Source organism: Oncorhynchus keta, chromosome 19 (genome assembly GCF_023373465.1).
Source record: "Oncorhynchus keta strain PuntledgeMale-10-30-2019 chromosome 19, Oket_V2, whole genome shotgun sequence".
NCBI lineage: Eukaryota > Metazoa > Chordata > Actinopteri > Salmoniformes > Salmonidae > Oncorhynchus > Oncorhynchus keta.
The window spans coordinates 19,876,592-19,903,153 of NC_068439.1; the positions used below are offsets into that span (position 1 = coordinate 19,876,592).

Genomic DNA, 26,562 nt, shown 5'->3' on the forward strand with positions numbered 1-26,562 from the left:
CCTCTCTTTCTCTCCTCCTTTACTCCTCTCTTTCTCTCCTTCTTTACTCCTCAACTCCTCTCTTTCCTCCTTTACTCCTCTCTTTCTCTCCTGTTTTACTCCTCAACTCCTCACTTTCTCTCCTCCTTTACTCCTCTCTTCCTCATTTTCTCTCCTCCTTTACTCCTCAACTCCTCTCTTCTTCTCCTCCTTTACTCCTCTCTTCCTGTCCTCCTTTAATCCTCTCTTTCTCTCCTCCTTTACTCCTCTCTTTCTCTCTTTCTCCCCTCCTATACTCCTCAATTCCTCTCTTTCTCTCCTGCTTTACTCCTCAACTCCTCTCTTTCTCTCCTCCTTTACTCCTCTTGCCTCTCTTTCGACCCTCCTTTACTCTTCAACTCCTCTCTTTCTCTCCTCCTTTACTCCTCTCTTCATCCTTTACTCCTCTCTTCCTCCCTTTCTCTCCTCCTTTACTCCTTAACTCCTCTCTTCCTTTACTCCTCAACTCCCCTCTTTCTCTCCTCCTTTAGTCCTCAACTCCTCTCTTTCTCTCCTCCTTTACTCCTATCTTCCTCTCTTTCTCTCCCCCTTTACTCCTCTCTTCCTCTCTTTCTCTCCTCCTTTACTCCTCTCTTCCTCTTTTCACTCCTCCTTTACTCCTCTCTTCTTCTCTTTCTCTCCTCCTTTACTCCTCTCTTCCTCTTTTCACTCCTCCTTTAAACCTCTCTTTCTCTCCTCCTTTACTCCTCTCTTCCTTTCTTTCTCTCCTCCTTTACTCCTCAACTCCTTTCTTTCTCTCCTTTACTCCTATCTTCCTCTCTTTCTCCCCTCCTTTACTCCTCTCTTTCTCTATTTCTCTCCTTTACTCCTCAACTCCTCTCTTCCTCCTTTTCTCTCCTCCTTTACTCCTCAACTCCTCTCTTTCTCTCCTCCTTTACTCTCCTCTTCCTCTCTTTCTCTCCTCCTTTACACCTCTCTTCCTCCTTTTCTCTCCTCCTTTACTCCTTAACTCCTCTCTTTCTCTCCTCCTTTACTCCTCTCTTCCTCTTTTCGCTCCTCTTTTCGCTCCTCCTTTAATCCTCTCTTTCTCTCTTCCTTTCTTTCTCTCCTCCTTTACTCCTCAACTCCTTTCTTTCTCTCCTCCTTTAGTCCTATCTCCCTCTCTTTCTCTCCTCCTTTACTCCTCTCTTTCTCTATTTCTCTCCTTTACTCCTCAACTCCTCTCTTCCTCCTTTTCTATCCTCCTTTACTCCTCAACTCCTCTCTTTCTCTCCTCCTTTACTCCCCTCTTCCTCTCTTTCTCTCCTCCTTTACTCCTCTCTTCCTTTACTCCTCTCTTTCTCTCCTCCTTTACTCCTCTCTTCCTCTCTTTTTCAACTCCTTTCGTTTCTCTTCCACTCTTTCTCTCCTCCTTTACTCCTCAACTCCTCTCTTCCTCTCCTATACTCCTCTCTTTCTCTCCTCCTTTACTCCTTTACTCCTCTCTTTCTCTCCTCCTTTACTCCTCACTTCCTCCCTTTCTCTCCTCCTTTACTCCTCTCTTCCTTTACTCCTCTCTTCCTCCTTTTCTATCCTCCTTTACTCCTCAACTCCTATCTTTCTCTCCTCCTTTACTCCCCTCTTCCTCTCTTTCTCTCCTCCTTTATTCCTCTCTTCCTTTACTCCTCTCTTTCTCTCCTCCTTTACTCCTCTCTTCCTCTCTTTTTCAACTCCTTTACGTTTCTCTTCCACTCTTTCTCTCCTCCTTTACTCCTCAACTCCTCTCTTCCTCTCCTTTACTCATCTCTTTCTCTCCTCCTTTACTCCTTTACTCCTCTCTTTCTCTCCTCCTTTACTCCTCACTTCCTCTCTTTCTCTCCTCCTTTACTCCTTTACTCCTCTCTTTCTCTCCTCCTTTACTCCTCTCTTCCTCTTTTTCTCTCCTCCTTTACATGTATCTTCCTCTCTTTCTCTCCTCCTTTACTCCTCTCTTCCTCTCCTCCTTTACTCCTCCCTTTCTCTCCTCCTTTACTCCTCTCTTCCTCTCCTCCTTTACTCCTCCCTTTCTCTCCTCCTTTACTCCTCTCTTCCTCTCCTCCTTTACTCCTCCCTTTCTCTCCTCCTTTACTCCTCTCTTCCTCTCCTCCTTTACTCCTCCCTTTCTCTCCTCCTTTACTCCTCAACTCCTCTCTTTCTCTCCTCCTTTCCTCCCCTCTCCCTCTCTTTCTCTCCTCCTTTACCCCTCTCTTTCTCTCCTCCTTTACTCCCCTCTCCCTCTCTTTCTCTCCTCCTTTACTCCCCTCTCCCTCTCTTTCTCTCCTTCTTTACACCTCTCTTTCTCTCCTCCTTTACTCCTCTCTTTCTCTCCTTCTTTACACCTCTCTTTCTCTCCTCCTTTACTCCTCAACTCCTCTCTTTCCTCCTTTACTCCTCTCTTTCTCTCCTGTTTTACTCCTCAACTCCTCTCTTCCTCTCCTCCTTTACTCCTCCCTTTCTCTCCTCCTTTACTCCTCTCTTCCTCTCCTCCTTTACTCCTCCCTTTCTCTCCTCCTTTACTCCTCTCTTCCTCTCCTCCTTTACTCCTCCCTTTCTCTCCTCCTTTACTCCTCTCTTCCTCTCCTCCTTTACTCCTCCCTTTCTCTCCTCCTTTACTCCTCAACTCCTCTCTTTCTCTCCTCCTTTCCTCCCCTCTCCCTCTCTTTCTCTCCTCCTTTACCCCTCTCTTTCTCTCCTCCTTTACTCCCCTCTCCCTCTCTTTCTCTCCTCCTTTACTCCCCTCTCCCTCTCTTTCTCTCCTTCTTTACACCTCTCTTTCTCTCCTCCTTTACTCCTCTCTTTCTCTCCTTCTTTACTCCTCAACTCCTCTCTTTCCTCCTTTACTCCTCTCTTTCTCTCCTGTTTTACTCCTCAACTCCTCACTTTCTCTCCTCCTTTACTCCTCTCTTCCTCATTTTCTCTCCTCCTTTACTCCTCAACTCCTCTCTTCTTCTCCTCCTTTACTCCTCTCTTCCTGTCCTCCTTTAATCCTCTCTTTCTCTCCTCCTTTACTCCTCTCTTTCTCTCTTTCTCCCCTCCTATACTCCTCAATTCCTCTCTTTCTCTCCTGCTTTACTCCTCAACTCCTCTCTTTCTCTCCTCCTTTACTCCTCTTGCCTCTCTTTCGACCCTCCTTTACTCTTCAACTCCTCTCTTTCTCTCCTCCTTTACTCCTCTCTTCATCCTTTACTCCTCTCTTCCTCCCTTTCTCTCCTCCTTTACTCCTTAACTCCTCTCTTCCTTTACTCCTCAACTCCCCTCTTTCTCTCCTCCTTTAGTCCTCAACTCCTCTCTTTCTCTCCTCCTTTACTCCTATCTTCCTCTCTTTCTCTCCCCCTTTACTCCTCTCTTCCTCTCTTTCTCTCCTCCTTTACTCCTCTCTTCCTCTTTTCACTCCTCCTTTACTCCTCTCTTCTTCTCTTTCTCTCCTCCTTTACTCCTCTCTTCCTCTTTTCACTCCTCCTTTAAACCTCTCTTTCTCTCCTCCTTTACTCCTCTCTTCCTTTCTTTCTCTCCTCCTTTACTCCTCAACTCCTTTCTTTCTCTCCTTTACTCCTATCTTCCTCTCTTTCTCCCCTCCTTTACTCCTCTCTTTCTCTATTTCTCTCCTTTACTCCTCAACTCCTCTCTTCCTCCTTTTCTCTCCTCCTTTACTCCTCAACTCCTCTCTTTCTCTCCTCCTTTACTCTCCTCTTCCTCTCTTTCTCTCCTCCTTTACACCTCTCTTCCTCCTTTTCTCTCCTCCTTTACTCCTTAACTCCTCTCTTTCTCTCCTCCTTTACTCCTCTCTTCCTCTTTTCGCTCCTCTTTTCGCTCCTCCTTTAATCCTCTCTTTCTCTCTTCCTTTCTTTCTCTCCTCCTTTACTCCTCAACTCCTTTCTTTCTCTCCTCCTTTAGTCCTATCTCCCTCTCTTTCTCTCCTCCTTTACTCCTCTCTTTCTCTATTTCTCTCCTTTACTCCTCAACTCCTCTCTTCCTCCTTTTCTATCCTCCTTTACTCCTCAACTCCTCTCTTTCTCTCCTCCTTTACTCCCCTCTTCCTCTCTTTCTCTCCTCCTTTATTCCTCTCTTCCTTTACTCCTCTCTTTCTCTCCTCCTTTACTCCTCTCTTCCTCTCTTTTTCAACTCCTTTACGTTTCTCTTCCACTCTTTCTCTCCTCCTTTACTCCTCAACTCCTCTCTTCCTCTCCTTTACTCATCTCTTTCTCTCCTCCTTTACTCCTTTACTCCTCTCTTTCTCTCCTCCTTTACTCCTCACTTCCTCTCTTTCTCTCCTCCTTTACTCCTTTACTCCTCTCTTTCTCTCCTCCTTTACTCCTCTCTTCCTCTTTTTCTCTCCCCCTTTACATGTATCTTCCTCTCTTTCTCTCCTCCTTTACTCCTCTCTTCCTCTCCTCCTTTCTCCTCCTTTCTCTCCTCCTTTACTCCTCTCTTCCTCTCCTCCTTTACTCCTCCTTTCTCTCCTCCTTTACTCCTCTCTTCCTCTCCTCCTTTACTCCTCCCTTTCTCTCCTCCTTTACTCCTCTCTTCCTCTCCTCCTTTACTCCTCCCTTTCTCTCCTCCTTTACTCCTCTACTCCTCTCTTTCTCTCCTCCTTTCCTCCCCTCTCCCTCTCTTTCTCTCCTCCTTTACCCCTCTCTTTCTCTCCTCCTTTACTCCCCTCTCCCTCTCTTTCTCTCCTCCTTTACTCCCCTCTCCCTCTCTTTCTCTCCTTCTTTACACCTCTCTTTCTCTCCTCCTTTACTCCTCTCTTTCTCTCCTTCTTTACACCTCTCTTTCTCTCCTCCTTTACTCCTCAACTCCTCTCTTTCCTCCTTTACTCCTCTCTTTCTCTCCTGTTTTACTCCTCCACTCCTCTCTTCCTCTCCTCCTTTACTCCTCCCTTTCTCTCCTCCTTTACTCCTCTCTTCCTCTCCTCCTTTACTCCTCCCTTTCTCTCCTCCTTTACTCCTCTCTTCCTCTCCTCCTTTACTCCTCCTTTCTCTCCTCCTTTACTCCTCTCTTCCTCTCCTCCTTTACTCCTCCTTTCTCTCCTCCTTTACTCCTCAACTCCTCTCTTTCTCTCCTCCTTTCCTCCCCTCTCCCTCTCTTTCTCTCCTCCTTTACCCCTCTCTTTCTCTCCTCCTTTACTCCCCTCTCCCTCTCTTTCTCTCCTCCTTTACTCCCCTCTCCCTCTCTTTCTCTCCTTCTTTACACCTCTCTTTCTCTCCTCCTTTACTCCTCTCTTTCTCTCCTTCTTTACTCCTCAACTCCTCTCTTTCCTCCTTTACTCCTCTCTTTCTCTCCTGTTTTACTCCTCAACTCCTCACTTTCTCTCCTCCTTTACTCCTCTCTTCCTCATTTTCTCTCCTCCTTTACTCCTCAACTCCTCTCTTCTTCTCCTCCTTTACTCCTCTCTTCCTGTCCTCCTTTAATCCTCTCTTTCTCTCCTCCTTTACTCCTCTCTTTCTCTTTCTCCCCTCCTATACTCCTCAATTCCTCTCTTTCTCTCCTGCTTTACTCCTCAACTCCTCTCTTTCTCTCCTCCTTTACTCCTCTTGCCTCTCTTTCGACCCTCCTTTACTCTTCAACTCCTCTCTTTCTCTCCTCCTTTACTCCTCTCTTCATCCTTTACTCCTCTCTTCCTCCCTTTCTCTCCTCCTTTACTCCTTAACTCCTCTCTTCCTTTACTCCTCAACTCCCCTCTTTCTCTCCTCCTTTAGTCCTCAACTCCTCTCTTTCTCTCCTCCTTTACCCTATCTTCCTCTCTTTCTCTCCCCCTTTACTCCTCTCTTCCTCTCTTTCTCTCCTCCTTTACTCCTCTCTTCCTCTTTTCACTCCTCCTTTACTCCTCTCTTCTTCTCTTTCTCTCCTCCTTTACTCCTCTCTTCCTCTTTTCACTCCTCCTTTAAACCTCTCTTTCTCTCCTCCTTTACTCCTCTCTTCCTTTCTTTCTCTCCTCCTTTACTCCTCAACTCCTTTCTTTCTCTCCTTTACTCCTATCTTCCTCTCTTTCTCCCTCCTTTACTCCTCTCTTTCTCTATTTCTCTCCTTTACTCCTCAACTCCTCTCTTCCTCCTTTTCTCTCCTCCTTTACTCCTCAACTCCTCTCTTTCTCTCCTCCTTTACTCTCCTCTTCCTCTCTTTCTCTCCTCCTTTACACCTCTCTTCCTCCTTTTCTCTCCTCCTTTACTCCTTAACTCCTCTCTTTCTCTCCTCCTTTACTCCTCTCTTCCTCTTTTCGCTCCTCTTTTCGCTCCTCCTTTAATCCTCTCTTTCTCTCTTCCTTTCTTTCTCTCCTCCTTTACTCCTCAACTCCTTTCTTTCTCTCCTCCTTTAGTCCTATCTCCCTCTCTTTCTCTCCTCCTTTACTCCTCTCTTTCTCTATTTCTCTCCTTTACTCCTCAACTCCTCTCTTCCTCCTTTTCTATCCTCCTTTACTCCTCAACTCCTCTCTTTCTCTCCTCCTTTACTCCCCTCTTCCTCTCTTTCTCTCCTCCTTTACTCCTCTCTTCCTTTACTCCTCTCTTTCTCTCCTCCTTTACTCCTCTCTTCCTCTCTTTTTCAACTCCTTTACGTTTCTCTTCCACTCTTTCTCTCCTCCTTTACTCCTCAACTCCTCTCTTCCTCTCCTTTACTCCTCTCTTTCTCTCCTCCTTTACTCCTTTACTCCTCTCTTTCTCTCCTCCTTTACTCCTCACTTCCTCCCTTTCTCTCCTCCTTTACTCCTCTCTTCCTTTACTCCTCTCTTCCTCCTTTTCTATCCTCCTTTACTCCTCAACTCCTATCTTTCTCTCCTCCTTTACTCCCCTCTTCCTCTCTTTCTCTCCTCCTTTATTCCTCTCTTCCTTTACTCCTCTCTTTCTCTCCTCCTTTACTCCTCTCTTCCTCTCTTTTTCAACTCCTTTACGTTTCTCTTCCCTCTTTCTCTCCTCCTTTACTCCTCAACTCCTCTCTTCCTCTCCTTTACTCATCTCTTTCTCTCCTCCTTTACTCCTTTACTCCTCTCTTTCTCTCCTCCTTTACTCCTCACTTCCTCTCTTTCTCTCCTCCTTTACTCCTTTACTCCTCTCTTTCTCTCCTCCTTTACTCCTCTCTTCCTCTTTTTCTCTCCTCCTTTACATGTATCTTCCTCTCTTTCTCTCCTCCTTTACTCCTCTCTTCCTCTCCTCCTTTACTCCTTAGCTCCTCTCCAACTCATTATCAGGAAGGTGTTCATAATGTTTGGTATAATCAGTGTGTTGACTGTGTGTGTGTGTGTGTGTAGGTGGTGACGTTGTGGTACAGAGCCCCAGAGGTGTTGCTCCAGTCCAGCTATGCCACCCCAGTTGACCTGTGGAGTGTGGGCTGTATCTTCGCTGAGATGTTCAGGAGAAGGTGAGTGGTCCTGGTACACAGCGCGCGCACACACACACACACACACACACACACACACACACACACACACACACACACACACACACACACACACACACACACACACACACACACACACGCGCACACACACACACACACACACACTGTTAGTTAGTGGGCTGGCTCATTCTCTCTCTCTCTCTCTCTCTCTCTCTCTCTCTCTCTCTCTCTCTCTCTCTCTCTCTCTCTCTCTCTCTCTCTCACACACACACACACACACACACACACACACACACACACACACACACACACACACACACACACACACACACACACACACACACACACACACACACACACACACACACACACACACACACACACACACACACACACACACACTGTTAGTGGGCTGGCTCATTCTCTCTCTCTCTCTCTCTCTCTCTCTCTCTCTCACACACACACACACACACACACACACACACACACACACACACACACACACACACACACACACACAGTTAGTAGGCTGTCTCTCTCTCTCTCTCTCTCTCTCTCTCTCTCTCTCTCTCTCTCTCTCTCTCTCACACACACACACACACTGTTAGTGGGCTGGCTCATTCTCTCTCTCTCACACACACACACACACACACACACACACACACACACACACACACACACACACACACACTGTTAGTAGGCTGTCTCTCTCTCTCTCTCTCTCTCTCTCTCTCTCACACACACACACACACACACACACACACACACACACACACACACACACACACACACACACACACACACACACACACACACACACACACACACACACACACACACACACACACACACACACACACACACACACTCACACACACACACACACACACACACACACACACACACATACACACACACACACACACACACACACACACTGTTAGTGGGCTGGCTCATTCTCTCTCTCTCTATCTCTCTCTCTCTCTCTCTCTCTCTCTCTCTCTCTCTCTCTCTCTCTCTCTCTCTCTCTCTCTCTCTCACACACACACACACACACACTGTTAGTAGGCTGTCTCTCTCTCTCTCTCTCTCTCTCTCTCTCTCTCTCTCTCTCTCTCTCTCTCTCTCTCTCTCACACACACACACACACACACACACACACACACACACACACACACACACACACACACACACACACACACACACACATACACACAGACAGGTGTCACGCTGTCCTCCAGCTGTCACGCTGTCCTCCTCATACCACTTTTAAAACAGAGTCCAACTGTCACGCTGTCCTCCTCATACCACTTTTAAAACAGAGTCCAACTGTCACGCTGTCCTCCTCATACCACTTTTAAAACAGAGTCCAACTGTCACGCTGTCCTCCTCATACCACTTTTAAAACAGAGTCCAACTGTCACGCTGTCCTCCTCATACCACTTTTAAAACAGAGTCCAACTGTCACGCTGTCCTCCTCATACCACTTTTAAAACAGAGTCCAACTGTCACGCTGTCCTCCTCATACCACTTTTAAAACAGAGTCCAACTGTCACACTCCTGTCACACACATAGCAGCTGTGTTTGAGGTCATTCACCAATTACAGAACATACTGCTCTCTCTAACGGTCAACCCGGTGTTTGTATAGATCTTATCAAGAAAGGTCATGTGATCATTTAGCCAACAGCACACAACAACCTGTGTAACATTGATTAGTGGCGGTTCACTCATTGCCTTGTGTATGAGGCTAAATGAAGAGACATATCTCAGAAGTCATCGGAGCCAATGTGTCTGCCTAGTTCTTTTTCCCCATTACAACATAGCCAGTGCCTTGTTCACACCAAGACTGCCTGTGCTATCATGCCATATGCGTCCCAAATGGCACCCTTATCCCTACATATTGCACTACTTTTGACCAGGGCTCATATGGCTCAGCTCGAAGTAGTGCATTTTTAGAAAGAATAGGATGCCATTGGTTACCCACACATATTGTCATTGGGAAGCCACACATCTGACCACTGGTACAGAAACACATGGGAACTGTTTACAACGTTGTTCTGAAGACCTACACTTGTAGGATCTTAATTTGAGCTAGTTTGCTACAGCAGGAAAATAATCCTTCATCAACAAGAAATGTTCATTATTATGTTGATCATAACAAATAGACGTTTTTTGTAGGGGTTGATACATTTGAAGTTAGGGTGGTAATTACAAACTTTAGAAGCCTTTTTAAAAAGTTGAATTCATTACAAGTTTGCATTTCCTTCTGTGCAGGAAAATTCTCATAAACAAAAGAGTAATCAAATCAAGATCCTTCATCGGTAGTGCAGTGGTTTCATAATTATAATTTTTTAGGTACGTAAAAATAATAATCTCCTGAAGTTCCTTTTCCTGATTGCATTTTACGTACATACAAGACACAATGTGATGGTAAGGCATCATATATCAAGTTTGAAGAAGTGTAAAGGAATGTTACATGACAAATCGAACTGCTGTATGTTTTTCATGGAATTATTCGACTTGGGCATTTCCTCACACATAATATATAATGTCATTTTCTGCCACCTGGCAAGATGATTGCGACTGGTGGTATATTTTTTTTCAGTTTGGTTATCAAACCATTAATGAAATTCCACCACAGTGGGCTGTGGTTGCAAGCAACGGAGGATCCAGTTTCTTGATATAGCTATTTGTCAGTTTGTGGTGTAACATATTTCCTCTACTGGAATCCAAGCTGTTAATCAATCGTCCCTCACATCAGAGAAATACATGCAATGATAAATTAATATTCGTCTACTATAGAGTTTGTGTATATGTTACTGTTTTGTGCTTGTGAATGAACATGAGGGAGAGCGGGGTAGGTCACTGGTGTAACAGATAAGCTGTCACTAGCTCCCAAATGACACCGTCTGTGTCCCAATTCCCAAATGGCACCCTATTCAATATATAGTGCACTACTCTTGACCAGAGCCCTATGCGGTCATGTAAAGTAGTACACTAAATAGGAAATAGGGTAACATTTGAGACACAGTCACTGTTATGGTAGGGAGCGGTGCCAACAGGGAGGGATCTGTCATTCATTTCTGTCCGTCTGTACAGCGAGACACACGTCTCCCCTCTCAGTAAGGACAGGCACAGGTAGGAGGTCTTAGGAGACCACGGTGTGTGTGTGTATGACTGAGTATGTGAGGGATGTGTGCGTGGATAGATACATGTGTGTGTGTGTGTGTGTGTGTGTGTGTGTGTGTGTGTGTGTGTGTGTGTGTGTGTGTGTGTGTGTGTGTGTGTGTGTGTGTGTGTGTGTGTGTGTGTGTGTGTGTGTAAAGTATAATGTGTGTGTTGATTTCCCTGCTGTAGCCCGATGACACAGATCATGGCTGATTATTCCCCATTGTCCTGGAGAGGATGTGGTGGGCTGGGTTTTCACATAACACTGATGTCACAGGCTGAGGACGGACGGACAGATGGACAGCTGGGATGGCGGAGAGAGGACAGAGCTCTGTCTTGGGATTCAGATATCCTGTCTCTCTCTCCAAGAGCACCCTGGGTGACATTGCAAACCTTGTGGTTGTGTCCCAAAATAGGGTTCTGGTCAAAAGTAGTTCACTATATAGTGAATAGGGTGCCATTTGGGACATGCCCAATGTTTAAAGTAGTAGGGAATTGTCATGGTCATTGAAGGGGAACTCAGGTAAAATTCTTGGTTGTCCACACCAAGCCTAAAGTTGTAATCATATCCATAGCAATTCATTTCAATGGGACTCTCTGACTATGAATGCAGTCAGATCACACATTCTGATTCTATAGTCAGATCACACATTCTGATCCCAGAGTCAGATCACACATTCTGATTCTATAGTCAGATCACACATTCTGATCCCATCGTCAGATCACACATTCTGATCCCAGAGTCAGATCACACATTCTGATTCTATAGTCAGATCACACATTCTGATCCCAGAGTCAGATCACACATTCTGATTCTATAGTCAGATCACACATTCTGATCCCAGAGTCAGATCACACATTCTGATTCTATAGTCAGATCACACATTCTGATTCCAGAGTCAGATCACACATTCTGATTCTATAGTCAGATCACACATTCTGATTCTATAGTCAGATCACACATTCTGATTCTATAGTCAGATCACACATTCTGATTCTATAGTCAGACCACACATTCTGATTCTATAGTCAGATCACACATTCTGATTCTATAGTCAGATCACACATTCTGATCCCATAGTCAGACCACACATTCTGATCCCATAGTCAGACCACACATTCTGATCCCATAGTCAGACCACACATTCTGATCCCATAGTCAGACCACACATTCTGATCCCATAGTCAGATCACACATTCTGATCCCATAGTCAGATCACACATTCTGATCCCAGAGTCAGATCACACATTCTGATTCTATAGTCAGATCACACATTCTGATCCCAGAGTCAGATCACACATTCTGATTCTATAGTCAGATCACACATTCTGATTCTATAGTCAGATCACACATTCTGATCCCATCGTCAGATCACACATTCTGATTCTATAGTCAGACCACACATTCTGATCCCATAGTCAGATCACACATTCTGATCCCATAGTCAGATCACACATTCTGATCCCATAGTCAGACCACACATTCTGATCCCATAGTCAGATCACACATTCTGATCCCAGAGTCAGATCACACATTCTGATTCTATAGTCAGATCACACATTCTGATCCCATAGTCAGATCACACATTCTGATCCCATAGTCAGATCACACATTCTGATCCCATAGTCAGATCACACATTCTGATCCCATAGTCAGATCACACATTCTGATCCCATAGTCAGATCACACATTCTGATTCTATAGTCAGATCACACATTCTGATTCTATAGTCAGATCACACATTCCGATTCTATAGTCAGACCACACATTCTGATCCCATAGTCAGACCACACATTCTGATCCCAGAGTCAGATCACACATTCTGATCCCATAGTCAGATCACACATTCTGATCCCATAGTCAGATCACACATTCTGATCCCATCGTCAGATCACACATTCTGATTCTATAGTCAGACCACACATTCTGATCCCAGAGTCAGATCACACATTCTGATCCCATCGTCAGATCACACATTCTGATTCTATAGTCAGACCACACATTCTGATCCCAGAGTCAGATCACACATTCTGATCCCATCGTCAGATCACACATTCTGATTCTATAGTCAGACCACACATTCTGATCCCATAGTCAGACCACACATTCTGATCCCAGAGTCAGATCACACATTCTGATCCCAGAGTCAGATCACACATTCTGATTCTATAGTCAGATCACACATTCTGATCCCATAGTCAGATCACACATTCTGATCCCATAGTCAGATCACACATTCTGATCCCATAGTCAGATCACACATTCTGATCCCATAGTCAGACCACACATTCTGATCCCAGAGTCAGATCACACATTCTGATCCCAGAGTCAGATCACACATTCTGATTCTATAGTCAGATCACACATTCTGATCCCATAGTCAGATCACACATTCTGATCCCATAGTCAGATCACACATTCTGATCCCATAGTCAGATCACACATTCTGATCCCATAGTCAGACCACACATTCTGATGCCATAGTCAGATCACACATTCTGATCCCATCGTCAGATCACACATTCTGATTCTATAGTCAGACCACACATTCTGATCCCAGAGTCAGATCACACATTCTGATCCCATCGTCAGATCACACATTCTGATTCTATAGTCAGACCACACATTCTGATCCCATAGTCAGACCACACATTCTGATCCCAGAGTCAGATCACACATTCTGATCCCAGAGTCAGATCACACATTCTGATTCTATAGTCAGATCACACATTCTGATCCCATAGTCAGATCACACATTCTGATCCCATAGTCAGATCACACATTCTGATCCCATAGTCAGATCACACATTCTGATCCCATAGTCAGACCACACATTCTGATCCCATAGTCAGATCACACATTCTGATCCCATAGTCAGATCACACATTCTGATCTCATAGTCAGATCTGACATCTGATCGCATAGTCAGATCACACATTCTGATCCCATAGTCAGATCACACATTCTGATCCCATAGTCAGATCACACATTCTGATCCCATAGTCAGATCACACATTCTGATCCCATAGTCAGATCACACATTCTGATCCCATAGTCAGATCACACATTCTGATCCCATAGTCAGACCACACATTCTGATCCCATAGTCAGATCACACATTCTGATCCCATAGTCAGATCACACATTCTGATCCCATAGTCAGATCACACATTCTGATCCCACAGTCAGATCACACATTCTGATCCCATAGTCAGATCACACATTCTGATCCCATAGTCAGATCACACATTCTGATCCCATAGTCAGATCACACATTCTGATCCCATAGTCAGATCACACATTCTGATCCCATAGTCAGATACCACACATTCTGATCCCATAGTCAGATCTGACATCTGATCCCATAGTCAGACCACACATTCTGATCCCATAGTCAGACCACACATTCTGATCCCATAGTCAGATCACACATTCTGATCCCATAGTCAGACCACACTTTCTGATCCCATAGTCAGATCTGACATCTGATCTCATAGTCAGACCACACATTCTGATCCCAGAGTCAGATCACACATTCTGATCCCATAGTCAGATCACACATTCTGATCCCATAGTCAGATCACACATTCTGATACCATAGTCAGATCACACATTCTGATCCCATAGTCAGACCACACATTCTGATCCCATAGTCAGATCACACATTCTGATCCCATAGTCAGATCACACATTCTGATCTCATAGTCAGATCTTACATCTGATCTCATAGTCAGATCACACATTCTGATCCCATAGTCAGATCTGACATCTGATCTCATAGTCAGACCACACATTCTGATCCCATAGTCAGATCACACATTCTGATCCCATAGTCAGATCACACATTCTGATCCCATAGTCAGATCACACATTCTGATCCCATAGTCAGATCACACATTCTGATCCCATAGTCAGACCACACATTCTGATCCCATAGTCAGATCACACATTCTGATCCCATAGTCAGATCACACATTCTGATCCCATAGTCAGATCACACATTCTGATCCCACAGTCAGATCACACATTCTGATCCCATAGTCAGATCACACATTCTGATCCCATAGTCAGATCACACATTCTGATCCCATAGTCAGATCACACATTCTGATCCCATAGTCAGATCACACATTCTGATCCCATAGTCAGACCACACATTCTGATCCCATAGTCAGATCTGACATCTGATCCCATAGTCAGACCACACATTCTGATCCCATAGTCAGACCACACATTCTGATCCCATAGTCAGATCACACATTCTGATCCCATAGTCAGACCACACATTCTGATCCCATAGTCAGATCTGACATCTGATCTCATAGTCAGACCACACATTCTGATCCCAGAGTCAGATCACACATTCTGATCCCATAGTCAGATCACACATTCTGATCCCATAGTCAGATCACACATTCTGATACCATAGTCAGATCACACATTCTGATCCCATAGTCAGACCACACATTCTGATCCCATAGTCAGATCACACATTCTGATCCCATAGTCAGATCACACATTCTGATCTCATAGTCAGATCTTACATCTGATCTCATAGTCAGATCACACATTCTGATCCCATAGTCAGATCTGACATCTGATCTCATAGTCAGACCACACATTCTGATCCCATAGTCAGATCACACATTCTGATCCCATAGTCAGATCACACATTCTGATCCCATAGTCAGATCTGACATCTGATCTCATAGTCAGACCACACATTCTGATCCCATAGTCAGATCACACATTCTGATCTCATAGTCAGACCACACATTCTGATCCCATAGTCAGATCACACATTCTGATCCCATAGTCAGACCACACATTCTGATCCCATAGTCAGATCACACATTCTGATCTCATAGTCAGATCTGACATCTGATCTCATAGTCAGATCACACATGCTGATCCCAGAGTCAGATCACACATTCTGATCTCATAGTCAGATCACACATTCTGATCTCATAGTCAGATCACACATTCTGATCCCAGAGTCAGATCACACATTCTGATCTCATAGTCAGATCACACATTCTGATCCCATAGTCAGATCACACATTCTGATCTCATAGTCAGATTTGACATCTGATCTCATAGTCAGACCACACATTCTGATCTCATAGTCAGATCACACATTCTGATCTCATAGTCAGACCACACATTCTGATCCCATAGTCAGACCACACATTCTGATCCCATAGTCAGATCACACATTCTGATCTCATAGTCAGATCTGACATCTGATCTCATAGTCAGATCACACATGCTGATCCCAGAGTCAGATCACACATTCTGATCTCATAGTCAGATCACACATTCTGATCTCATAGTCAGATCACACATTCTGATCCCAGAGTCAGATCACACATTCTGATCTCATAGTCAGATCACACATTCTGATCCCATAGTCAGATCACACATTCTGATCTCATAGTCAGATCTGACATCTGATCGCATAGTCAGATCACACATTCTGATCCCATAGTCAGATCACACATTCTGATTCCATAGTCAGATCACACATTCTGATCTCATAGTCAGATCACACATTCTGATCTCATAGTCAGATCACACATTCTGATCCCATAGTCAGATCACACATTCTGATCTCATAGTCAGATCACACATTCTGATCTCATAGTCAGATCACACATTCTGATCCCATATTCAGATCACACATTCTGATCCCATAGTCAGATCACACATTCTGATCCCATAGTCAGACCACACATTCTGATCCAATAGTCAGATCACACATTCTGATCCCATAGTCAGATCTGACATCTGATCTCATAGTCAGACCACACATTCTGATCCCATAGTCAGATCACACATTCTGATCCCATAGTCAGATCACACATTCTGATCTCATAGTCAGACCACACATTCTGATCTCATAGTCAGACCACACATTCTGATCCCATAGTCAGATCACACATTCTGATCCCATAGTCAGATCACACATTCTGATCCCATAGTCAGATCACACATTCTGATCCCATAGTCAGACCACACATTCTGATCCCATAGTCAGATCACACATTCTGATCCCATAGTCAGATCTGACATCTGATCTCATAGTCAGACCACACATTCTGATCCCATAGTCAGATCACACATTCTGATCCCATAGTCAGATCACACATTCTGATCCCATAGTCAGATCTGACATCTGATCTCATAGTCAGACACATTCTGATCTCATAGTCAGATCACACATTCTGATCTCATCAGATCACACATTCTGATCTCATAGTCAGATCACACATTCTGATCCCATAGTCAGATCTGACATCTGATCTCATAGTCAGACCACACATTCTGATCTCATAGTCAGACCCACATTCTGATCTCATAGTCAGATCACACATTCTGATCTCATAGTCAGATCACACATTCTGATCCCATAGTCAGATCTGACATCTGATCTCATAGTCAGACCACACATTCTGATCTCATAGTCAGATCACACATTCTGATCTCATAGTCAGATCACACATTCTGATCCCATAGTCAGATCACACATTCTGATCGCATAGTCAGATCACACATTCTGATCCCATAGTCAGACCACACATTCTGATCTCATAGTCAGACCACACATTCTGATCTCATAGTCAGATCACACATTCTGATCTCATAGTCAGATCACACATTCTGATCCCATAGTCAGATCTGACATCTGATCTCATAGTCAGACCACACATTCTGATCCCATAGTCAGACCACACATTCTGATCTCATAGTCAGATCACACATTCTGATCCCATAGTCAGATCACACATTCTGATCGCATAGTCAGATCACACATTCTGATCCCATAGTCAGACCACACATTCTGATCCCATAGTCAGATCACACATTCTGATCCCATAGTCAGATCACACATTCTGATCTCATAGTCAGATCTGACATCTGATCGCATAGTCAGATCACACATTCTGATCTCATAGTCAGATCACACATTCTGATCCATAGTCAGACCACACATTCTGATCCCATAGTCAGATCACATTCTGATCCCATAGTCAGATCACACATTCTGATCTCATAGTCAGATCTGACATCTGATCGCATAGTCAGATCACACATTCTGATCCCATAGTCAGATCACACATTCTGATCCCATAGTCAGATCACACATTCTGATCCCATAGTCAGATCACACATTCTGATCTCATAGTCAGATCTGACATCTGATCGCATAGTCAGATCACACATTCTGATCCCATAGTCAGATCACACATTCTGATCTCATAGTCAGATCTGACATCTGATCTCATAGTCAGATCACACATTCTGATCCCATAGTCAGATCACACATTCTGATCCCATAGTCAGATCACACATTCTGATCTCATAGTCAGATCTGACATCTGATCGCATAGTCAGATCACACATTCTGATCCCATAGTCAGATCACACATTCTGATCTCATAGTCAGATCTGACATCTGATCTCATAGTCAGATCACACATTCTGATTCTATAGTCAGACCACACATTCTGATTCTATAGTCAGATCACACATTCTGATCCCATAGTCAGATCACACATTCTGATCCCATCGTCAGATCACACATTCTGATTCTATAGTCAGACCACACATTCTGATCCCATAGTCAGATCACACATTCTGATCCCATAGTCAGATCACACATTCTGATCCCATAGTCAGACCACACATTCTGATCCCATAGTCAGATCACACATTCTGATCCCAGAGTCAGATCACACATTCTGATTCTATAGTCAGATCACACATTCTGATCCCATAGTCAGATCACACATTCTGATCCCATAGTCAGATCACACATTCTGATCCCATAGTCAGATCACACATTCTGATCCCATAGTCAGATCACACATTCTGATCCCATAGTCAGATCACACATTCTGATTCTATAGTCAGATCACACATTCTGATTCTATAGTCAGATCACACATTCTGATTCTATAGTCAGACCACACATTCTGATCCCATAGTCAGACCACACATTCTGATCCCAGAGTCAGATCACACATTCTGATCCCATAGTCAGATCACACATTCTGATCCCATAGTCAGATCACACATTCTGATCCCATCGTCAGATCACACATTCTGATTCTATAGTCAGATCACACATTCTGATGCCATAGTCAGATCACACATTCTGATCCCATCGTCAGATCACACATTCTGATTCTATAGTCAGATCACACATTCTGATCCCATAGTCAGATCACACATTCTGATCCCATAGTCAGATCACACATTCTGATCCCATAGTCAGATCACACATTCTGATCCCATAGTCAGACCACACATTCTGATCCCATAGTCAGATCACACATTCTGATCCCATAGTCAGATCACACATTCTGATCTCATAGTCAGATCTGACATCTGATCGCATAGTCAGATCACACATTCTGATCCCATAGTCAGATCACACATTCTGATCCCATAGTCAGATCACACATTCTGATCCCATAGTCAGATCACACATTCTGATCCCATAGTCAGATCACACATTCTGATCCCATAGTCAGATCACACATTCTGATCCCATAGTCAGACCACACATTCTGATCCCATAGTCAGATCACACATTCTGATCCCATAGTCAGATCACACATTCTGATCCCATAGTCAGATCACACATTCTGATCCCACAGTCAGATCACACATTCTGATCCCATAGTCAGATCACACATTCTGATCCCATAGTCAGATCACACATTCTGATCCCATAGTCAGATCACACATTCTGATCCCATAGTCAGATCACATTCTGATCCCATAGTCAGACCACACATTCTGATCCCATAGTCAGATCTGACATCTGATCCCATAGTCAGACCACACATTCTGATCCCATAGTCAGACCACATTCTGATCCCATAGTCAGATCACACATTCTGATCCCATAGTCAGACCACACTTTCTGATCCCATAGTCAGATCTGACATCTGATCTCATAGTCAGACCACACATTCTGATCCCAGAGTCAGATCACACATTCTGATCCCATAGTCAGATCACACATTCTGATCCCATAGTCAGATCACACATTCTGATACCATAGTCAGATCACACATTCTGATCCCATAGTCAGACCACACATTCTGATCCCATAGTCAGATCACACATTCTGATCCCATAGTCAGATCACACATTCTGATCTCATAGTCAGATCTTACATCTGATCTCATAGTCAGATCACACATTCTGATCCCATAGTCAGATCTGACATCTGATCTCATAGTCAGACCACACATTCTGATCCCATAGTCAGATCACACATTCTGATCCCATAGTCAGATCACACATTCTGATCCCATAGTCAGATCACACATTCTGATCCCATAGTCAGATCACACATTCTGATCCCATAGTCAGATCACACATTCTGATCCCATAGTCAGACCACACATTCTGATCCCATAGTCAGATCACACATTCTGATCCCATAGTCAGATCACACATTCTGATCCCATAGTCAGATCACACATTCTGATCCCACAGTCAGATCACACATTCTGATCCCATAGTCAGATCACACATTCTGATCCCATAGTCAGATCACACATTCTGATCCCATAGTCAGATCACACATTCTGATCCCATAGTCAGATCACACATTCTGATCCCATAGTCAGACCACACATTCTGATCCCATAGTCAGATCTGACATCTGATCCCATAGTCAGACCACACATTCTGATCCCATAGTCAGACCACACATTCTGATCCCATAGTCAGATCACACATTCTGATCCCATAGTCAGATCACACATTCTGATCCCATAGTCAGATCTGACATCTGATCTCATAGTCAGACCACACATTCTGATCCCATAGTCAGATCACACATTCTGATCTCATAGTCAGACCACACATTCTGATCCCATAGTCAGATCACACATTCTGATCCCATAGTCAGACCACACATTCTGATCCCATAGTCAGATCACACATTCTGATCTCATAGTCAGATCTGACATCTGATCTCATAGTCAGATCACACATGCTGATCCCAGAGTCAGATCACACATTCTGATCTCATAGTCAGATCACACATTCTGATCTCATAGTCAGATCACACATTCTGATCCCAGAGTCAGATCACACATTCTGATCTCATAGTCAGATCACACATTCTGATCCCATAGTCAGATCACACATTCTGATCTCATAGTCAGATTTGACATCTGATCTCATAGTCAGACCACACATTCTGATCTCATAGTCAGATCACACATTCTGATCTCATAGTCAGACCACACATTCTGATCCCATAGTCAGACCACACATTCTGATCCCATAGTCAGATCACACATTCTGATCTCATAGTCAGATCTGACATCTGATCTCATAGTCAGATCACACATGCTGATCCCAGAGTCAGATCACACATTCTGATCTCATAGTCAGATCACACATTCTGATCTCATAGTCAGATCACACATTCTGATCCCAGAGTCAGATCACACATTCTGATCTCATAGTCAGATCACACATTCTGATCCCATAGTCAGATCTGACATCTGATCGCATAGTCAGATCACACATTCTGATCCCATAGTCAGATCACACATTCTGATTCCATAGTCAGATCACACATTCTGATCTCATAGTCAGATCACACATTCTGATCTCATAGTCAGATCACACATTCTGATCCCATAGTCAGATCACACATTCTGATCTCATAGTCAGATCACACATTCTGATCTCATAGTCAGATCACACATTCTGATCCCATATTCAGATCACACATTCTGATCCCATAGTCAGATCACACATTCTGATCCCATAGTCAGACCACACATTCTGATCCAATAGTCAGATCACACATTCTGATCCCATAGTCAGATCTGACATCTGATCTCATAGTCAGACCACACATTCTGATCCCATAGTCAGATCACACATTCTGATCCCATAGTCAGATCACACATTCTGATCTCATAGTCAGACCACACATTCTGATCTCATAGTCAGACCACACATTCTGATCCCATAGTCAGATCACACATTCTGATCCCATAGTCAGATCACACATTCTGATCCCATAGTCAGATCACACATTCTGATCCCATAGTCAGACCACACATTCTGATCCCATAGTCAGATCACACATTCTGATCCCATAGTCAGATCTGACATCTGATCTCATAGTCAGACCACACATTCTGATCCCATAGTCAGATCACACATTCTGATCCCATAGTCAGATCACACATTCTGATCCCATAGTCAGATCTGACATCTGATCTCATAGTCAGACCACACATTCTGATCTCATAGTCAGATCACACATTCTGATCTCATAGTCAGATCACACATTCTGATCTCATAGTCAGATCACACATTCTGATCCCATAGTCAGATCTGACATCTGATCTCATTGTCAGACCACACATTCTGATCTCATAGTCAGACCACACATTCTGATCTCATAGTCAGATCACACATTCTGATCTCATAGTCAGATCACACATTCTGATCCCATAGTCAGATCTGACATCTGATCTCATAGTCAGACCACACATTCTGATCTCATAGTCAGACCACACATTCTGATCTCATAGTCAGATCACACATTCTGATCCCATAGTCAGATCACACATTCTGATCGCATAGTCAGATCACACATTCTGATCCCATAGTCAGACCACACATTCTGATCTCATAGTCAGACCACACATTCTGATCTCATAGTCAGATCACACATTCTGATCTCATAGTCAGATCACACATTCTGATCCCATAGTCAGATCTGACATCTGATCTCATAGTCAGACCACACATTCTGATCCCATAGTCAGACCACACATTCTGATCTCATAGTCAGATCACACATTCTGATCCCATAGTCAGATCACACATTCTGATCGCATAGTCAGATCACACATTCTGATCCCATAGTCAGACCACACATTCTGATCCCATAGTCAGATCACACATTCTGATCCCATAGTCAGATCACACATTCTGATCTCATAGTCAGATCTGACATCTGATCGCATAGTCAGATCACACATTCTGATCTCATAGTCAGATCACACATTCTGATCCCATAGTCAGACCACACATTCTGATCCCATAGTCAGATCACACATTCTGATCCCATAGTCAGATCACACATTCTGATCTCATAGTCAGATCTGACATCTGATCGCATAGTCAGATCACACATTCTGATCCCATAGTCAGATCACACATTCTGATCCCATAGTCAGATCACACATTCTGATCCCATAGTCAGATCACACATTCTGATCTCATAGTCAGATCTGACATCTGATCGCATAGTCAGATCACACATTCTGATTACATAGTCAGATCACACATTCTGATCTCATAGTCAGATCTGACATCTGATCTCATAGTCAGACCACACATTCTGATCCCATAGTCAGACCACACATTCTGATCCCATAGTCAGATCACACATTCTGATCCCATAGTCAGATCACACATTCTGATCCCATAGTCAGATCTGACATCTGATCTCATAGTCAGACCACACATTCTGATCCCATAGTCAGATCACACATTCTGATCTCATAGTCAGACCACACATTCTGATCCCATAGTCAGATCACACATTCTGATCCCATAGTCAGACCACACATTCTGATCCCATAGTCAGATCACACATTCTGATCTCATAGTCAGATCTGACATCTGATCTCATAGTCAGATCACACATGCTGATCCCAGAGTCAGATCACACATTCTGATCTCATAGTCAGATCACACATTCTGATCTCATAGTCAGATCACACATTCTGATCCCAGAGTCAGATCACACATTCTGATCTCATAGTCAGATCACACATTCTGATCCCATAGTCAGATCACACATTCTGATCTCATAGTCAGATTTGACATCTGATCTCATAGTCAGACCACACATTCTGATCTCATAGTCAGATCACACATTCTGATCTCATAGTCAGACCACACATTCTGATCCCATAGTCAGACCACACATTCTGATCCCATAGTCAGATCACACATTCTGATCTCATAGTCAGATCTGACATCTGATCTCATAGTCAGATCACACATGCTGATCCCAGAGTCAGATCACACATTCTGATCTCATAGTCAGATCACACATTCTGATCTCATAGTCAGATCACACATTCTGATCCCAGAGTCAGATCACACATTCTGATCTCATAGTCAGATCACACATTCTGATCCCATAGTCAGATCTGACATCTGATCGCATAGTCAGATCACACATTCTGATCCCATAGTCAGATCACACATTCTGATTCCATAGTCAGATCACACATTCTGATCTCATAGTCAGATCACACATTCTGATCTCATAGTCAGATCACACATTCTGATCCCATAGTCAGATCACACATTCTGATCTCATAGTCAGATCACACATTCTGATCTCATAGTCAGATCACACATTCTGATCCCATATTCAGATCACACATTCTGATCCCATAGTCAGATCACACATTCTGATCCCATAGTCAGACCACACATTCTGATCCAATAGTCAGATCACACATTCTGATCCCATAGTCAGATCTGACATCTGATCTCATAGTCAGACCACACATTCTGATCCCATAGTCAGATCACACATTCTGATCCCATAGTCAGATCACACATTCTGATCTCATAGTCAGACCACACATTCTGATCTCATAGTCAGACCACACATTCTGATCCCATAGTCAGATCACACATTCTGATCCCATAGTCAGATCACACATTCTGATCCCATAGTCAGATCACACATTCTGATCCCATAGTCAGACCACACATTCTGATCCCATAGTCAGATCACACATTCTGATCCCATAGTCAGATCTGACATCTGATCTCATAGTCAGACCACACATTCTGATCCCATAGTCAGATCACACATTCTGATCCCATAGTCAGATCACACATTCTGATCCCATAGTCAGATCTGACATCTGATCTCATAGTCAGACCACACATTCTGATCTCATAGTCAGATCACACATTCTGATCTCATAGTCAGATCACACATTCTGATCTCATAGTCAGATCACACATTCTGATCCCATAGTCAGATCTGACATCTGATCTCATAGTCAGACCACACATTCTGATCTCATAGTCAGACCACACATTCTGATCTCATAGTCAGATCACACATTCTGATCTCATAGTCAGATCACACATTCTGATCGCATAGTCAGATCACACATTCTGATCCCATAGTCAGACCACACATTCTGATCTCATAGTCAGACCACATTCTGATCTCATAGTCAGATCACACATTCTGATCTCATAGTCAGATCACACATTCTGATCCCATAGTCAGATCTGACATCTGATCTCATAGTCAGACCACACATTCTGATCCCATAGTCAGACCACACATTCTGATCTCATAGTCAGATCACACATTCTGATCCCATAGTCAGATCACACATTCTGATCGCATAGTCAGATCACACATTCTGATCCCATAGTCAGACCACACATTCTGATCCCATAGTCAGATCACACATTCTGATCCCATAGTCAGATCACACATTCTGATCTCATAGTCAGATCTGACATCTGATCGCATAGTCAGATCACACATTCTGATCTCATAGTCAGATCACACATTCTGATCCCATAGTCAGACCACACATTCTGATCCCATAGTCAGATCACACATTCTGATCCCATAGTCAGATCACACATTCTGATCTCATAGTCAGATCTGACATCTGATCGCATAGTCAGATCACACATTCTGATCCCATAGTCAGATCACACATTCTGATCCCATAGTCAGATCACACATTCTGATCCCATAGTCAGATCACACATTCTGATCTCATAGTCAGATCTGACATCTGATCGCATAGTCAGATCACACATTCTGATTACATAGTCAGATCACACATTCTGATCTCATAGTCAGATCTGACATCTGATCTCATAGTCAGATCACACATTCTGATCCCATAGTCAGATCACACATTCTGATCCCATAGTCAGATCACACATTCTGATCTCATAGTCAGATCTGACATCTGATCGCATAGTCAGATCACACATTCTGATCTCATAGTCAGATCACACATTCTGATCCCATAGTCAGACCACACATTCTGATCCCATAGTCAGATCACACATTCTGATCCCATAGTCAGATCACACATTCTGATCTCATAGTCAGATCTGACATCTGATCGCATAGTCAGATCACACATTCTGATCCCATAGTCAGATCACACATTCTGATCCCATAGTCAGATCACACATTCTGATCCCATAGTCAGACCACACATTCTGATCCCATAGTCAGACCACACATTCTGATCCCATAGTCAGATCACACATTCTGATCCCATAGTCAGATCACACATTCTGATCCCATAGTCAGACCACACATTCTGATCCCATAGTCAGACCACACATTCTGATCCCATAGTCAGATCTGACATCTGATCTCATAGTCAGACCACACATTCTGATCTCATAGTCAGATCACACATTCTGATCCAATAGTCAGATCTGACATCTGATCTCATAGTCAGATCACACATTCTGATCCCATAGTCAGACCACACATTCTGATGCCATAGTCAGACCACACATTCTGATCCCATAGTCAGATCTGACATCTGATCTCATAGTCAGACCACACATTCTGATCTCATAGTCAGATCACACATTCTGATCCCATAGTCAGACCACACATCCTGATCCCATAGTCAGATCACACATTCTGATCCCATAGTCAGACCACACATTCTGATCCCATAGTCAGATCACACATTCTGATCTCATAGTCAGACCACACATTCTGATCTCATAGTCAGATCACACATTCTGATCCCATAGTCAGACACACATTCTGATCCCATAGTCAGACCACACATTCTGATCCCATAGTCAGATCACACATTCTGATCCCATAGTCAGATCTGACATCTGATCTCATAGTCAGATCACACATTCTGATCCCATAGTCAGACCACACATTCTGATCTCATAGTCAGATCACACATTCTGATCCCATAGTCAGACCACACATTCTGATCCCATAGTCAGATCACAC

At 43.6% G+C, this 26,562-nt stretch overlaps 1 protein-coding gene across 1 annotated transcript in view; it reads left to right on the forward strand.

Annotated features, from left to right (window-relative positions):
• LOC118372793 (cyclin-dependent kinase 6-like) overlaps positions 1–26,562 on the forward strand; it is an 85,095-nt gene that overhangs the window by 43,971 nt on the left and 14,562 nt on the right. Inside the window, exon 5 of the mRNA XM_052469985.1 lies at positions 7,241–7,350. Coding sequence (XP_052325945.1) covers positions 7,241–7,350 — 110 coding nt within the window. The remainder of the gene's footprint in view (positions 1–7,240; positions 7,351–26,562) is intronic.